The 16,992-nt window shown below is 40.8% G+C and overlaps 3 protein-coding genes across 3 annotated transcripts; all 3 read left to right on the top strand.

Annotated features, from left to right (window-relative positions):
* The first annotated feature begins 369 nt into the window (after positions 1-369).
* On the top strand, positions 370-1,919 carry LOC108028132 (cell death protein Grim). Its single transcript, XM_017099786.3, has one exon. The coding sequence runs from the start codon at positions 660-662 to the stop codon at positions 1,050-1,052; it is 393 nt and encodes a 130-aa protein (XP_016955275.1). The 5' UTR covers positions 370-659; the 3' UTR covers positions 1,053-1,919.
* A 1,700-nt stretch (positions 1,920-3,619) lies between these two features.
* Positions 3,620-6,226, top strand: LOC108028094 (uncharacterized). Its single transcript, XM_017099738.3, has 10 exons — positions 3,620-3,642; positions 3,714-4,083; positions 4,141-4,223; positions 4,403-5,065; positions 5,122-5,214; positions 5,269-5,301; positions 5,378-5,467; positions 5,521-5,833; positions 5,957-6,075; positions 6,135-6,226. The coding sequence occupies exons 2-10, from the start codon at positions 3,785-3,787 to the stop codon at positions 6,146-6,148; spliced, it is 1,707 nt and encodes a 568-aa protein (XP_016955227.1). The 5' UTR covers positions 3,620-3,642; positions 3,714-3,784; the 3' UTR covers positions 6,149-6,226.
* Positions 6,227-10,814: 4,588 nt separating this feature from the next.
* On the top strand, positions 10,815-13,096 carry LOC108028090 (transketolase-like protein 2). The gene is made up of 2 exons (XM_017099734.3): positions 10,815-11,694; positions 11,824-13,096. The coding sequence occupies exons 1-2, from the start codon at positions 10,876-10,878 to the stop codon at positions 12,874-12,876; spliced, it is 1,872 nt and encodes a 623-aa protein (XP_016955223.1). The 5' UTR covers positions 10,815-10,875; the 3' UTR covers positions 12,877-13,096.
* The last annotated feature ends 3,896 nt before the right edge of the window (positions 13,097-16,992 follow it).

The following is a 16,992-nucleotide window of genomic DNA, read 5'->3' as shown; positions in this document are numbered from 1 at the left end:
CGCTACGTAAAACGCTTTCCCCAATTGCTCTCTCATTTCCCGGTTCTCTCCGCGTTTCCCGGCCACTTTCCCTCCCCTTTCACAGCTCCGCAGTAAAGGTAACAAAGGCAACCGTGTTCTTTGGGGTGGCGTGTTCTGGCGGTGGTGGTGGCACTCGGTCGGTGGTGTGAGGCCCTGTGGTTGGTGGTTCAATTGGTTGGTTGTTGGCATAAACAAAGCACACACACAGCACACACTCACTTCCTGGGGGGTGGTGGCCGTGGGGAGGGTGACACTCGCCGCGAGAGAGGAGCGCTGCTTCCGATAGGAAAGGAGAGAGCTATTTTATAAATGTGCAGCAAGGATATTTGCAGTCAGTCCACGCTGAAACCTCGACCAGAGAACATTGAGTAACAAGCGGAAGCGAAGAAAAGTTCGTCGAAGAGCGACAAGTTTTCCACGTACATTTTCCCGCCAAATGAGTCAGAAAAATTTTGCAAGTGCTTGAGACGAAAAGAAAAGACTTGATAGAAACAAGAAGTGCAAGCAGTGAATGGAATAAAATATTCCAAGACATTATTACAAATATTTTAAAATATATATAAAACGTTTTATATATTTTTAAAAAAATTATAAACTAAAAAAAAACCTAAAAAATATTTATAAAACAAAAACCTACAATGGCCATTGCCTACTTCATACCCGACCAGGCCCAATTGTTGGCCGGAAGCTATCAGCAAAATGGCCAGCAAGCCGCCACGAGTCCTAGGACAACTGCAACACCTGCTCCACCACCGCAGCAACCGCAGGCATCGCAGCAGCAGCAGCAACATCGTCCCCAATTCCGAGCCAACATTTCCGTGCCACTGGGAAGCCAACAGGGATCGATGACCATGTCGGAGTTCGGATGCTGGGATCTCCTGGCCCAGATCTTCTGCTACGCCCTGAGGATCTACAGCTACAACTCCAGCCAGCGACGACCGACGGTCATACAAATATCTTTCGAGATCAGCAGCGGCATTCAGAACAACGACGACGATGATGAGACCGATGCCACCGCCAAGGAAAACTAAATTTGTTTCAATTTTTCATCTGGGTGGAGAGAAAGTACCAGCGACTTTCTGGAAGGGCAGGCTCAATCAAAGCGCATTGTGATTTCTTTTTTGGGTTGGACACACGAGAATAGGGGAGTTTTGTAAAAAATGGGATATTTCCATAACAAAATAAGAAAACTATTTTTAAACTATTTTTGAGAAAAAGAGAGGAAAATTCAAAATTTGTCATCGATTTGCTTAAAGTGATATTGATTGTTTGTTACTTTTTTTGGATGTCAAATTTTCCGTTTTCAGTTTGAGGAAAATGTTTAGATTTGCAAGCAAGGTTTCCCGGTTGGTTCAGAAAACACTTATACTTTACATCATTTTGAGAGCAGCAAGAGAAATATGCGTAATTATCATAAACCTAATTAGTGTCTATACATACGAGTAAAGCCACAAGTATCGTACTCAACTAAAAACTAATTGTCAAATTTTTGCATTTCAACTACTTACATATATAAATCCTAATAATACAGAACTACAATACAGAACCAACAAAGATGCAACCGCAGCAACAAGGACAACAAAGACAACAACTCAATTGTACAAAATAGATTTTAAGCAAACAGCAAATTTTATATGTTTACAAAGGAAAAGAAAGAAAATGAAAAACAGAAGATGTCTACAATCTAGCTACAAAAAATAGAATACAGAACCGCCGAACTAAAAAATAAAAATTGTAAACCGAAATGAAACAAAGCAGCACATTTAAGCAATTTTGATACGAATAATCAAGAATATTACAAGTCGAAATGTATTTTACCATTATTATTGATTTTAGCAAAATTCAAAATATTTTATTTTCATTTTTGGCATTGCAAATTAAACAAAAAAAAATATTTAAATTAATCAAATGTAAAAAACTAGCATTTGTAAGCAATTGAAATTTTTATAAGACAACAAGCAAAAAATAAATACAATTTTATAAAAAAACCTATTTGTGTTATTATTGTACCTTTTCAGATTCCAAATTTCAGTCCCAAAATTAATTCAAATGAAAAAAAATTGAATTTCCAATAATTATTTAGATGAAGGACTCAGTTATCAAAAAATTACCATCTGTTTAAATTATAAAATCAGTTCCCAATAAATATAGATTATTTTCCACTTGGGACAAATTTTTATATACATATTTTGTACTCAATTGTCGAGTCGATGGCCACAGTGGCTAAATTAGTTATTATATTGTAAATGCGATTTATGTAGAATAGCTTATACTGAAATGAAAAATATAAAAAAAATACAAATATTTTTTACTATTCAACATAATCAAATCTGAATAAATAAAAACGAAGTAACATAAAATCATGATTTAAAACCCCCAAAATGTTGTGTCAATTTAGAAAAGAGCTTTATTTAGCTCAATACAATTATCAATATTTCACCAACATATACTACTATATTCTTACTCATTTTGTTGAAGCTAACTACAGTTGAACAAAGCCCCTTAACCCCATGCTAACCCTTTTCAGCCCACAATGGCAAAGGACACCCATTCAGGCAGGAAAAGGAGGAGTAGGCAAACATTTAGTGATCTCTATCGTGAAAACCAATATGTCACCTTGAAGGGAAAACCCATTTTGGTTGAGCGCAGACAGGCTGAGAATTTTCCCGTTGTGTCATGCCAGGCACACTCCGCGCGAAAGGGTTAAAAAGCAAAGGTTACGCCTAACCGCAGATCTCAGTCTGTGCCGCCAATGTCCAAGTCATCGGGTCAAAGGGGATGCGGGTGCACCCTTTAACGAGCCCGGAAACCCATTTAACCCCAGAAATGGAAAAAGTGTAACATCTGTGGCGGCAGCGATCAGCGGCGCCTGATAAGTTCGCCAGTCAAATAATAATTATGCAAACATTTCGGGCCGCTAATTTGCGGCCTATCTTAATTTAAATCGCTCAAAAGCGCAGTGGAACCAGCGCACAAAAAATTGTTTAATTGTCGTGACATGACAATAAGTGACCTGGAAATTAGGGTCCTTCGCCAACCTTTTTTTTCGCGTGTGGCTTGATTTTTGGCGATGATAAGCGAGGGGAAATTATAGGGTATGCAAATGCTCTTATAGTGCCGGTCGCGTGTCCTGGATCGAGTTTTTATTCGGGACTCCTTTCAAATGGAATTCCCTTTTCGCGCCTGCAATTACGGTCAACAGCGAGACAGTTTATGATAACATATTTGTAGTTAATTTAGTTAACTTAGTGCCACATATGCTAAACTGATCAGAGATAGCCAGGGTGGAACTGAATATGGCAGGATATCCATCGAGTCACAGGTTGTTTAAAGAATAAAACGTATTTAGGTGTTTAAAAATTAATAATGAAAACTAGTTTTATTTTAAATCTACAATTATATGTCTATATGACTGTTAAAATTGTATAGTTTACGACGATACTTTAAACAAATTACAACAGATAAACATGATAAAAATTACTTAATATAGCATGTTATTAAAAATTGTAATATAGAAATATTGCGTTTTAAGTAATGAAATATTTGCATATGGTTAAATAAAATAGCAGGCGATCCGTTTCTTGATCAAGAGTAGTCATTACTGGAACAAAGTAGGCAAAGGTAAAGAAAGAAAATACTCGTTATAAAATAATATTTTTCTTATAAAGAAATCAAAATTTCAAAACATTTAGGTATGAGCTAGATATCTTATTGGTGTCGTAAAACAGCGAAGCTCGACAAGTACTTCCACCTGGTAATCATTATGAACACCTTGGAGAAGAACGGTGATAATACCGATTCTTTGGATGGCGAGCAGGATGAGGAAATCCGTCAAGTACTAAACTCTATCGAAAGCTTTGAAGATGTCTGCAAAACGTACAAGTCGCAGAGTGCCCAAGAACTAAGGGCTCAAAACACAAGTGAAATACCGAAGTCTGATCAGGAAAAGGTCAAAACGGGGTCCTCGGAAAATTGCTCTACACCAAAACCAGAAAAAGTAAATTCTGAGGCAGATCCTGATAGCGATTACACCGGGTTTCTTAAGCAGATGAGCGTTCGTTAGTGAGTCACAATATTTTCTTTATTTTATATTTGTATTTTTGATTCCTTGCACCTTAGCTCAAAATTTCGCATAACCTCGGGTCAAGTGATTCAACAGAAAGGACAAACCATGGATTACCGCGACTACAGCTATAACGAATGTGAGCTTTTATATGATTAATTCATAGCAAAAATAGTATGTATGATATTGTTAGGTAGAATATTGGTAAAACATTTGGGTAATCATTAAAAAAAAGTGGCCAATAATATCCATTATCTATTATCTATTCAATCTTCCCATTTATTTCCCGTTAATGCAATAAAAATCTTGTCATTTCAGATCCAGTTGGCTTCCCTTCCTGTAGCTGGCAGTCTCCTGACACAAGTGGTCAGGACTTGAATACTAGAATTCCCTGTGGGCAAGGACAGGTGGAATCTCCATCCTCTTCGACCCAGCAAATGTCCCAAAACTCCAGTTACTATAGCTATGGCCATTCTCTGTCGGAGGTTAACTCGGGATCGGATGAGACCATTGTAAACAGGCCCAGTGGGCCCACTGTGACTACAGGGGAAAACTCATGCTGCTCGAAGGACTCTTGCGGCTGTTGCTGTCGGGTTAGAGATCCTGTCCAACAAACCGGGGGTTGCCACTGCGATCAGGGAAGTCCTGGCCAGGGACAGCAGCTACTGCCAGTGCCCATGGGCGTGGATCCAAGTACAGGATTTCCCATCTACTGCTGCTCGATTCCAGGTAATTATCCTGGCCATCCAACGTACTCCGTGCCAGCCATGCCAATGGATCAGAGCCTTCGAGGAGGCGGTGGCCAACACACTTTGAGTATGGGGAGCTCATCAAGGGGCGCTTCATCTTCTACCGCCGAAAGTTGTCTTCCCAATGGGGCTGGTGCTTCATCTAATCATGATCCGAGCAACTTTGAAATGCAAGACCTCATGCGAAAGTACCAGAGCAATGTTGAGCAGTTTTATGCCTCTGCCCAACAAGGTAAATCAGTACATGCTTCCTATAATGAAGTATAAACATTATTTTTCAAAATACAGGAATTCAACAGTCCTTTGCCAATGCTCAAACTCAGCCATATTATAACAGCTTCCGACAGGGTAATCAATCATTTTATAACAATCCCAATGAAGGTAAACAGTTTCCAATAACGTAATATATATTAACTAACATCAAGCTTTGTTTAGGTTATCAGCAAATGTTTGGCAGTTTTAATACAGGTGCGTGTAATATTTTTATTACTCTATATACATTTAACCTTTGGTCGCCTACCATTTTGTTTAACCTTGGTTTTAGGCAATCCTGCGGGCCCCCCTTACGAGAATACCCAGCAAGCTTTTATTTGCCCTCTGGGCGCTCAACAATATTATAACAACCCTATTCCAGGTATTCAACTAAACTTTACTATAAGCTCCTAATATAAAACAATTTTTATTTAGGTTTCCAACAAAACTTCCCCCCATCGATGGCAATGCTTGCCTCCAATTTCTTTGGAAATAACACGGGCTTTTTTACTGATTCACTGCAGGCCCAAACAGTATATTCCTCTGATTACAAACCCTTTGCTAACGATGGCAACCATTTCAACCACTTCCCCAATGGCTTAGACAACGGTGTGACCCCCGAGTCCTGTCCCATCTGCGGTCCTGCTGGAACCGCTGGCCTGGCTGAGACGGGCACCGGGGGTCAGGTCTATGCCATGGGCGGTGCCTGTGAAATGAACATGAACTCCTATCCCCTGAGTCAGATGAGGTAAGGTGTTGTAAGCCCTTAAAAAATTATACATTTGCTTTAATTAGGAAAGCATGCACTTTATACAAATGCAAAACATATTTTTAAAAAATGATTACTTCTAAAAGTTAATTTATGTTGCAGTTATTCAAGTCCTTATAGCTACGAGATGCCCGAATCCTCCACAAGCTATGTTCCATTAACAAGTATGGCCGTGGCCAGTCCTCAAATTCAAACTAGTCAAATGAGTGGTGGTAACCCAGGTATTTGCAGATTAAATGTCTTTACACCTTTTTGTTAAATTACACATTTTAATCCACAGTGTATCCTCGCTGAGTAAGACGGAAAGCCTTACTTGTGGAACTGAAAAATGGTACTATAATTGGTATTGGCTGAATAAAATGTTGAAATAAAGTGTTTTTTGATTGATTCGGATTAAAAAAAAGGGTGTTCAGATTAAAAATACTTAAATAAATCTAAAGAATGCACAACATACACTCAATAAAGTGTCTCTGGTTTTTATAAAATCACGTTTTGAAAACGTTAATAAATTTAAAAATAATTCTTTTAAATTTTGTAGTTTGTAATAGAAATTAAAATGGAATTTGCTCAGAGTGTCGGATTACTAAATGGGCTTATAAGTCCGAGAGTGCAATCCCATTGGCTCGACATGTACTACTCGGAGCCGTTAACCCTCTTGGTAATGACTCACAACAAAGGAATTTCCACCTACCCAGAACCTGAACTTCGCATGGCATGCACTTTAAGTCCAAGCTAATTACAGTGAGCTAGTCCATTGATTTTAGCAGTAGAGTACACTAACCCGTGAGGGAACCCTCGCACTGAGCAAGCAAACGGTCGACATCAGTGACCCAGTTTTCGTGCAAATGCCAAGTCGGAAAAGTGGAAGGCGGAAGAGGGTCAGGCAAACAACGCCCCCAAATGCGAAAAGCCTGAACACATATGTGGAGCGAAAGTGAAACGCAATATGGCCACAAACGAAGACTCGGCCAGATTCTTGGGACGGGATGGGGTATCTGTATCCATATCCACTTGGTCTGTCCGGAAAAGAGGCAAATCAAATATCAAAGTGCCGACAATGAAAGCTTCGCCCGGTTAATTGTTTGATGTTAAAGACCAGGGCGAACTGAAGTTAAGTTGAGTGAAGCCTTCTTGAGATTCCCGGATTGACATTTACTGCGGACGTTCATTAATCTCATGATTCATAGACCCAACTCCCAGTTGGAGAAATCTAAACTATTCCCCGCCGAAAAAACGTGTGTCAACACCCACAAAACCGCAGGAGGTTGTCTAGGGTCCACAAACAACACGCGAAGGAAAGAATTTCCAAATGATTTATTCTTACGGGGCAACACCTTAAAATTGTGGAAAAGAAAAGCCATGGGTTTGTAACTCCTTCGGTCCCCGAATGTGTATGATTAATTGCCCCGAACGAAATTTGTTTCTGACCATCAGTTGAACACAATTGCGCTTCATTATCGGCATTTTGGCCAGTGACCATCAGCGGCAGTCAATTCCGGTCGACAGTCTCGTTTCTACGTTTCGATTCTACCTACCAATCTGCTTCACTCTGACGCACTGAGAAAATAATAGACTCCGAGAATGCCAAAGAAAATTAATATATTGCGGTTTGAAATGTAAACGCTTAGAAATATTTAAAACAATGTAATATCATTGTGAACTAGAAACTTGACTGTTATGAAACTCATAAACAATTATGATGATTTTTAGAAACATTGATTAACACAATTACAATTTGATTGAAATATCAAAATTTTTTTGTATTTTATTTTAATGATTTAACAATTTTAACACACTTATAATTTATATATTTCTGTATACATTTTCTTTTTATATTTTCTCTATAAATTTCTCTCAATATTTTATAATTTTTTCCTCAGTGCTCTCCTCATCTATTGCCCGGGTGTTGTTGTCAATGTCCTGCTGCGCTATTATTTGTCTTGTGTGCGAGACTCCGACTCGGTATAAATTGGTTTACGCCACTTTTGGGTCATTAACGAAATTGAAAATAGAGACAGACATAAGGAGCGTATTTAAGGGAAGGGGCTGTGGGAGAACTGGGAAAACGGAGACCACCGAGCTCCTATTAAATCAGTGCCACCTATTTGGTAGTTGGCCAATCATTAGACACCAGCGGTGTTTGAACCGTCGGGAGTCTAGGAGATATATCCCTTAGACTTCTATGTATTTGAAACAGATGGTGGGCATCACTTTGATTTATCAGCTTAAGCGGTGGAAATCAACATGGATTTAGCACTAAAACTGTAAAATATAACTTAAGAATAGTAGGTTTGATATCCTATAGATCAATTGACATACCCATTAAATATCTTATGGATTCCTTAACAAAATAATTTCCAAAATTAATGAGTAAGTTTGATAGGTCCTTTAAAACTCCTTAGACAATAAGAAAGTACTCCAAATTGTCGCCCAACATTTCCGAATCCGCGTAACCCTTTTCCAAGCCAACAACTCAATCCGAATCGGTCGGAAGAGAAATCCCACAAATAAAATTATCTCCGCCACGAGAGCGACTCACTTCTGGCCCAGGGATAAACTGAGATAATTTAATCAAGGGCACGACTTCAAGTAGGTAGCGACCAAATGTCCAGACAAGACAATAAAAGAGGGAAAAGGGATCACGTCGCAAAAAGGAGAAATCAAAGCGTAACAAATTTGCAGGGCAGGACTTTCACCCGGGAAGAGAAAGGAAAGTCGAGGACACGCATTGAAGGCAGGCACGTGACTTCTGCGAGGCAGAGTTCCTTTGTTTCGATCGAAAGCCGATTATGCCCAGGGTAGCACATAGGCATTTGCACTTCATTATTATGAGTTATGACGGCACGCAGACTGGTCAAGCTGGTCCTCGGACAATTATGTCACCCCGGGCACAGTTATTACTAGTTCCCAGTCCCTTCCATGCAAATCGATTTGTCGACTATCCATCGATACTTCTTTTGACATCTGAAGGGTGTGACCAATTTGCATCGGCGAACCGGACACGCGTCGCAATCAGATCAAAGGGAGGGGAATCGTAGCTGGGTCCTATGCAAATGGACGGAATCAATAGATGAGCTTGGACAAAGGTCAATCGATTCCACTTAGTCAAATGTCGAGTGCCTGCTTAGCCTGGGAACATTTATCCCGGATCGGAATGCGATTTTTCATGCATTTCACGTCCTCGATTGCGCAGGGCTCTCGGTACAGCTGTCAAGCGCTAATTGAATCTTCTATTAGTCCTCAAACTAATCAAAGAAATGTTTATAATATAATATAATAAAGAGCATAGGTAAATAAGAGATGTATATAAAAGGTAAATGTAAATATAAATATAATATTGAAAACATACAGAAAATTTGAAAAATGTATATCTATTAATCAAACTAAGTATTCCTAATTTAATAAAGAGTATAGTTAATTAAGATATGTGTGTGCATATAAATATAACTTTATGAATAATAAAATTGTAGCACAGAAGCATATTATCACATTTAAATAAATTCATTTGTATCAAATAAACCAAGAAATATGTGTGCATATAAAGATAATTTTATGAATAATAAAGTTGTTGCGCAGAAGCATACTATCATATTTAAATAAATTCTTTTGTATCTAATAAACCAACTAATACATTATTATTAGAAGAATGTCTGTTGTTGACCTCGCTAAAAATATCTGAAATTAAATGTCAATATACAGCTTCCAAACATTGCCTATATTATGCTACTTGAATTCTGCGATCGAATGCCAAATCTTTAATCCCCTTTTCTCACGGCTATCAGCTTGCAAACTCTTTTAACGCACTTCCACTACATAAATTCGCCGGGACTCGAACTCGCAACATTGGCAGTGGGTACCGAACCCTTTGCTAAGTGGCAAACATCAAGGGAGCATCGCTGGGCGTTGCAAATGACGACAAATTACACACACCAACTGCTGGGCCTGTGTCTTCCGCCGGGTATTTACAGGAAATTTGCAAACAATATTGATTTCGAGGCGATCAAAATAAAAATTAATCAATGCACTTTAAAATTTCAAAAAACACACATAAAGAAGCGAGTTCAATGGCGTGGAAAAGGGGAAGAGGGAACCCTTTCATTTCCTTTTTTTCGAGCAACCCTCGGCTGACTTTAAAGTACTCGAAGGGAACTTAACTAATTTATAACTTATGACTGCACGGCCATGGACAATTTTCCATGCCACTACAAAGGAGAGCAAAGCCAAAATTTGACATGAGTGGCGGTCGCTTAGCCGAAACCATGTGTAAACCCCTTCTATTTTTTAAATTTCAAAGCAAACCCCTTCGGTCGGGACATGTGAGTGTGCACATGTCAGCAAGCGAATTAATCGAAGAGAAATGATTTATTTAGCGCTCGGACAGGCGAGTCGCTGCGGTGACCCGGGGAAAGGGTTAGGGCCAAGGCAACCCTCGCGCAACTCCAGTTCGCACCCAAATCAAATTTAAACTGTTTTCAAAACTGCACCTCTCGGCTCATTGATGGGCATTTGTCGGTCCGGAGGGTTGGTCCTGCATTTTGGGTTTATTCTCCGCCGTTTCACTCGCTGTGAGAACTGCAATTTTTACCCGCAATTCACACTGCATTTTTTATTCTTTTTCCATCGAGGGATACCTTTTTCTGTTGTGAGTTTCTTCCTTCAAAATATTTACGACTCCTGATTTGTAATGGCATTTCTTGGCGATTTGATTGATTCGAGTGGGGATGTGTTTTGATGCATTCAATTTGCTGAAAATTTACAATTAATAAAAAATGCAATAAAACCATAAAGAAAACATTTTTACGAGACTGCTCTGTGGGAATCTTTCGCCATTTATAGGGGATATTTTAGGTAACCACCTTTCGGACAGCTGAAAAATATGGCATCCGTTAGATGAGAAACTTTGAGTCCCTTTTGGATATCAAATAAGCTTTCTTTACTATATTTTTTCTTTAAATTTAAACGCTTCATCAACTGTCAGTCTTTGGTTGGGTTTTAGAAATAGTCAAAATTCGGTTGTGAAAATGTCGTACCCCAAGCTAGACAGTAAGGTGTTGCAGAACCTGAAGGACGTAGCCCAGAAGCTGCGCATCCACTCGATCACCTCCACGCAGGCGGCCAAGTCGGGGCATCCCACCTCCTGTGCCTCGCTGGCTGAGATCATCACGGTGCTGTTCTTCCAGCAGATGCGCCTGAACCTGAAGCATCCCCGAGATCCCTCCAGCGATCGACTGATCCTCTCCAAAGGACATGCCGCTCCCATCCTGTACGCCGCCTGGGCGGAGGCAGGACTCTTTCCGGTGGAGGAGCTGCGGAACTTGAGGAAGGTGGACAGCGATCTGGAGGGTCATCCAACACCAAGGTTGAGTTTCATCGACGTGGGCACCGGGTCCCTGGGACAGGGCATCTCCGTGGCCGCTGGAATGGCCTATGTGGGAAAGTACATGGACAAGGCCGACTATCGCACCTATGTGCTTGTGGGCGATGGGGAGTCCGCCGAGGGAGCCGTCTGGGAATCGCTCCACTTCGCCGGACACTACTGCCTGGACAACCTCTGCGTGATCTTCGACATGAACAAGTTCTTCTGCTCCGATATTGCCACCGAAATGGAGGTTTACCGGGAGAGGTTGGATGCCTTTGGCTTCAATGCTTTGGTCTTAAATGGCCATGACATCGATGAACTGGTCAAGGCCTTCCAAAATGCGGCCAACACCAAGGGCAAGCCGACTGCTCTCTTGGCCAGAACCATTAAGGGAAAGGACTTTCTGGGGGTCGAGGGAATCGACGAGATGCACGGACAGCCACTTGGAAAAAGGGCCGAGGCAGCCATAAAACACTTACAGGTAGGTTATATGCCTTAAATGCTTTACAATGATTTAATTCCTTAACTACCATAACTTAAGAAATATCTTGTTGGAAATATCTTCCCAAATAGTTTATAAATCATTCATAATATTCACTACCCCCTGCAGATGATGATCGCCAATCCGAACGTGCGCTTGACGCCCAAAAAGCTGGGGAAGTGTGGCCACGCCCCCGAGGTGAATATCAACAACATAATGCTGTGCAGCCCGCCCAATTATCGTCTGGGGGATTCGGTGGCCCCTCGTCTGGCCTATGGCACCGCTCTGGCCAAGATCGCGGCGGATAACTCCCGGGTGATAGCCCTCGACGGCGATACGAAGAACTCCACGTACGCGGATAAGATGAGGAACGCATTCCCGGAGCGATTCATCGAGTGCTTCGTGGCGCAGCAGAATCTGGTGGGCGTGGCCGTGGGCGCCACCTGCCGGCGACGCACGGTGGCCTTCGTCTCCACATATGCCACGTTCTTCACCCGGGCCTTCGATCAGATTCGCATGGGCGCCATCTCGCACACGAACGTGAACTTCGCGGGCTCCCACTGCGGCTGCAGCATCGGAGAGGATGGGCCCTCGCAGATGGGCCTGGAGGACATAGCCATGTTCCGCAGCATTCCCGGGAGCACGGTCTTCTATCCCACGGACGCCGTGAGTACGGAGAGGGCGGTGGAGCTGGCGGCCAACACGAACGGCGTGTGCTTCATCCGGACTACCTATCCGAACACCACGGTTATCTATAACAACGATGAGGTGTTCGCCGTGGGTCTGGGCAAGGTGGTGCGCCAGAAGCCCTCGGACGAGGTGCTCCTGATTGGAGCAGGGGTCACGCTCTATGAGTGCCTGGCGGCGGCTGAGAGATTGGAGGAGGACTGCATCACGGCCCGGGTGATAGACCCCTTCACAGTGAAGCCCCTTGATGTGCGACTAATCGTGAAGCACGGCAAGCTGTGCAAGGGCAGGATCGTCGTGGTGGAGGACCACTACCAGCAGGGCGGACTGGGTGAGGCGGTGCTCAGTGCCCTGGCCGACTATCGGAACTTCGTAGTCAAGCATCTCTATGTGCCCACTGTACCGCGATCGGGGCCACCAGCTGTTTTGCTTGATATGTTCGGCATCTCCTCGAGAAATATCGTCAAAGCTACGCTGGCCATTATGAAGAAGTAATGTGTTTTGGGGGCTCTGAATTTCTTATTTTTGGAAGAAGAAAAATGTGTCAAAGATCAAAAACTCTCCGATTGGGATAAGTAGCTTCAAATTTATATTATCTGTACCGCAAAAGTTTTCAAACCAATTTTGAGTTCATATTTTAAAGAAATAATTTTAATGACAAAATTGTATTCAACAATAAATATTCACTCATTTTTTAGAAAACTATAGCTAACAAGATCAAAAAAGAGTTGTCTCTACAAATAATAACATATTTAAAAAAGCATACATTTTTTTCAGTAAAAATGTTCAAGGAAACTCATTTATATATACACCAACTACTTGTGAATAACCCTTTTCAAGTGTGAGCCATGACCCTTAATATTACCCCTTAAATCGTGGCAATATTTTTGCCCTACCTGAACTAATGAGCGTGCAACGCGAAATGCGCTACATGCCACCGAAGTTCAAAGAGAAATCGCATTTGGCGAAAATCAATTGGGCGAAACTAATTCAAGGGACTTTACAGCGAGGATCATTGAATGCGTTGGAGTTGGTTTCGATTTCGTTTTCTATTTTGATTTTGACATATTTATTTGGAGTGACCTTTTTCCAGAGGCGCAACCAATTGTTGTCGCCCCCTCTTCCTAGGTTCACGGATTTTAAATGCGGTGTTTATGACTTCCTTTTCAGGCTATTGAATCTGGGAGTGTAAGTTAAAAATGTGGGATTGTATATGGATAAATTCTTCTTTATATGTTTCCTTTCCAAAAACGTTAAATAACTCTCATAAATAGCTCAATTTCTATAATTCAAGTGTCAATAGACGGGTGTCTTGTGGTCGCTTCACTCCAGTTTCTATCTTCATATTCTTTGGCTGACCAAGGGCCACTTTAAAATATCCCTAATGACGTCCGTTGCCATCTAATGTGACACTCACCCATTTACTCATCTGCCCCTGTGGCAGCAGAGATCCATTTATTGTTTTTCGCTTCCTAATCAGTACTTTATATTGTGTGTTGGCTTGGGTCAGGAGCACCACAGGATGTGCCTCTGTGTGTGGTTAAGGGTTGGCCAAGTGGACAAAGTATCCCTTCCGATTCGATCAAAATTTACGATAAATGCTTTAAAAATTCTATACACCTCAAACGCACAATGGCCGTACAGATAGCGGAGAACTTTTCATTTTCTGTTAAGTGAGCATGGCTAACTAGATTGGTTAGAGATCATAAATCCAACAACATGAAAATAGATTAGATGACATCATATGTGGAGTGCCCATTGTTCGTTCCACACATGTGAAGGAGTTGGATTCGAGATTTGGGGGTAGATTTATAAGGGAACGACTGCACCTGCTTGAAAGTCTCCCCTCGCCGCACTCAAATATATCATTTAATGAGGGAAATCTGTGCCACAGAATTTGTAAGCAATTATTTGCGGCGAAAAACAGCCCAAAAAACAATCATCAATCTCTGTCTGCAACTGTTAAAAGCACATGCATTTAAATTAGACATTTAAGCCAGACGCCCCCGCCGGAATTTACATTCCCCAATATTCAAATGGGAACAATACAGAAAGAGCACTTGGGTCACAGCAGAAAAATACCCTCTATAAAATGTTGTATATTTATTATTTAGTGTTTTTTATATTCATTTACAACAAAACATTGATAAATAAACTTAAACTCACACACAAAATTAAAAGTAGAAATTAATCTGCCGCGATTAGAATGTGTATACCCCATGGACTCTAAAAAATAAAAGGTACTTATAAAAGGAGAAGTGTCAAAAGCAAACGCCGAACAGGAGTTTCGCCCGGAAATGCTTAATAGGATTTTTACAATTTTTACTATTTTCCTGTGGAAGCTACTGGTTACCAGTCAGCCCCCCTTTCTTTTCTCTCTTTCCTGCCTTCTGCTCTGTCTTTTTTTTTAATTTTCCAAATATTTTGCCTTTCACCGGATGGAAAAAGGGGTTAGAAAAATGCCAAAAGAGCGCACCCCTGCGTCGCACTGGAAATTCTTTTACACTTTTGTTTTCCTTTTTCCTTGGCGGTTGTTACTCACAGGATATGGTTATTCTTGTTCCTGTTGTAAGGGTTTCATGCACGGCATAACATTAAAATTCAGATTTTGATTGATCATCCTGGTTGAAGCGAATTAGAGGTATGAGTTTGGGGTAGAAGCTGTATTGAGTGTAAGGATTTTTCATGAAAGATGTGAGAGGAAGGCAATTTTAAAGGTCGGATACGTGTCCGCAGTTGGTTAAAGCCTTGTCTAACAATGTTGTGAATGGTGATTGAGGAGAAATTTGCATGTTGATGGAGGAAATTAAAGTGGCGAAAATGTTTTAAAGGACGAGACAAAAGAATGCAGTCTTACATACATTTAACTTCTTCGTTAGACTTTCATGACCCAAAACATTTAATATTATTTATTAGACTATAAAGCTTAGATTGAAATACCTGATGTTTCCTGATGCTTTAAACTGCATTTGCATAAACTCACGAATGCATCCTGTGAATTTATAATCGACCCACATCAGCAGTGGGTAAACATTTATTTCCCTTGCCAAATCAGCTTTAAAATATTTATGCAATTGCCGGTTCCTTGGAAGACACCTTTAGAGGGCGTCACGCTAGCCAAACTTTCCCAGGGAAATTTACAAACATTTGCCCGACCTCCTTCCCCGCTTTCTTTTCGGCTTTCACACAACCGCCGGTAAAATCCAACGAACCACTAAAATATGCATGAGGCGACTACAAAAATTCGATTAACAACAAATGCATATTGATGGAATAATTGAGCAATTCTAATGAACCACAACAGCGGCAGGGCAGAATTAAAAAAAGCCAAACAAATTGCAATTGCCAATGGATGGAAGTTTTTCCGAGGAACCACAATATTTGCATCTGATTGACAACAAAGTTAATTGAGTGTGAGCCGCGCATTTGCATAGAGCCGAGTAAAAACAAACATTTATAATATTTAACTATGATTTTTTTAGCGCTACCGACGTAACCCTTTGGGTGGTTTTGGGGGGTAGAACCATTAATTCGCCTGACAGGCTGAGGTGAGGTGACTGATGATGGGGTGTTGAGTCGACTCGAGACAAGGTGAGAGATCTCCCAGGCCTAAATGTCATTTCGATGAATTTATAATTGGGAATTATGTGAGTTTTTCTATTCGGGATTTACTTTTTTCCCGTTTGCTCTGAAATTAGCATATTTTTTCGCTCTCTTTGGCAGATCCTTTGTGTGTGTATGCGATTTAATTAATGATCTTATGCAAAGTTCGGCTGTGTTTCTGGGATATTTTGCATACATGTGTTGGCAGCTCACTGCCGATCATTAATCAGGTCGTCTAAGTAGCTGCTTGAACTCATTAACCCTTTTGTTCGCCCGACAGCCCAACGAAATGGCAACAAAAGTTTTGTCTTATATAAATATTTGCATTGCCGCCAACCATGAGAACGGAGTTTTCTTGCAGCGCAATAAGCGAATACAAAACGAAGCCGAAGAAACATATATCCTTATTAATGATTTTTTGGATGTCAGCGAAACCTTTTCCGCACTTTTAATTAGTGGAAACCCGACTGCCAGCAACCCCGACGCCTAGAACCGATTTTTTGCCAAAACCCCAACCCGCTGTGAAATCTCTGCCATATATCAAATACTTCTTATTTGCCTCCTATCAAGATGCCCATTAAGTCAATAAGTGGACTCTGATATTATGCCATATTTTGGCAATTGCTAAAAAGAAAGAAATCAAAACGAAAAACAAAGTTTGGCCAAAAGTGCTGCCGCGGCAGACGTGGAAAAACTGCCGGCGATAAACACGAATAAAACATTTGAGGTACATAATGTCAGGCCTAAGAATTATTGTCACAGATTGTTTTCCCCAGATAAGTCCTGAATTATGGGGGCAAACGCAGCGGGTCATAAAAAACACTATTCAGGGAGCAGGGGAATATCTTGGTTATGGGGGTTGCAGATTGCAAAACATTTCGTTTATGAATACTTCCCAAATCACGTACAAAAATTCGCATATTTGAACACATTCAAAATTTTTATTGGCTAGAGATAAAACCTATATTCAGTCTGGCGAAATTATTATTTTTGAGATTTATTTTCAAA

This window comes from Drosophila biarmipes, chromosome 3L, assembly GCF_025231255.1.
Source record: "Drosophila biarmipes strain raj3 chromosome 3L, RU_DBia_V1.1, whole genome shotgun sequence".
NCBI classification, from domain to species: Eukaryota; Metazoa; Arthropoda; class Insecta; order Diptera; family Drosophilidae; genus Drosophila; species Drosophila biarmipes.
The sequence above is the reverse complement of the archived record's forward strand: the minus strand, read 5'-3'. Positions and strand labels throughout refer to the sequence as shown.

Coding starts and splice junctions, on each gene's coding strand:
- LOC108028132 (XM_017099786.3), top strand. CDS start 660: ATGGCCATTGCCTACTTCATACCCGACCAGGCCCAATTGTTGGCCGGA.
- LOC108028094 (XM_017099738.3), top strand. CDS start 3,785: ATGAACACCTTGGAGAAGAACGGTGATAATACCGATTCTTTGGATGGC. Junction 4,084..4,140: donor AAGCAGATGAGCGTTCGTTA/GTGAGTCACAAT, acceptor CTTGCACCTTAG/CTCAAAATTTCGCATAACCT. Junction 5,215..5,268: donor TTATAACAATCCCAATGAAG/GTAAACAGTTTC, acceptor AGCTTTGTTTAG/GTTATCAGCAAATGTTTGGC.
- LOC108028090 (XM_017099734.3), top strand. CDS start 10,876: ATGTCGTACCCCAAGCTAGACAGTAAGGTGTTGCAGAACCTGAAGGAC. Junction 11,695..11,823: donor CAGCCATAAAACACTTACAG/GTAGGTTATATG, acceptor TACCCCCTGCAG/ATGATGATCGCCAATCCGAA.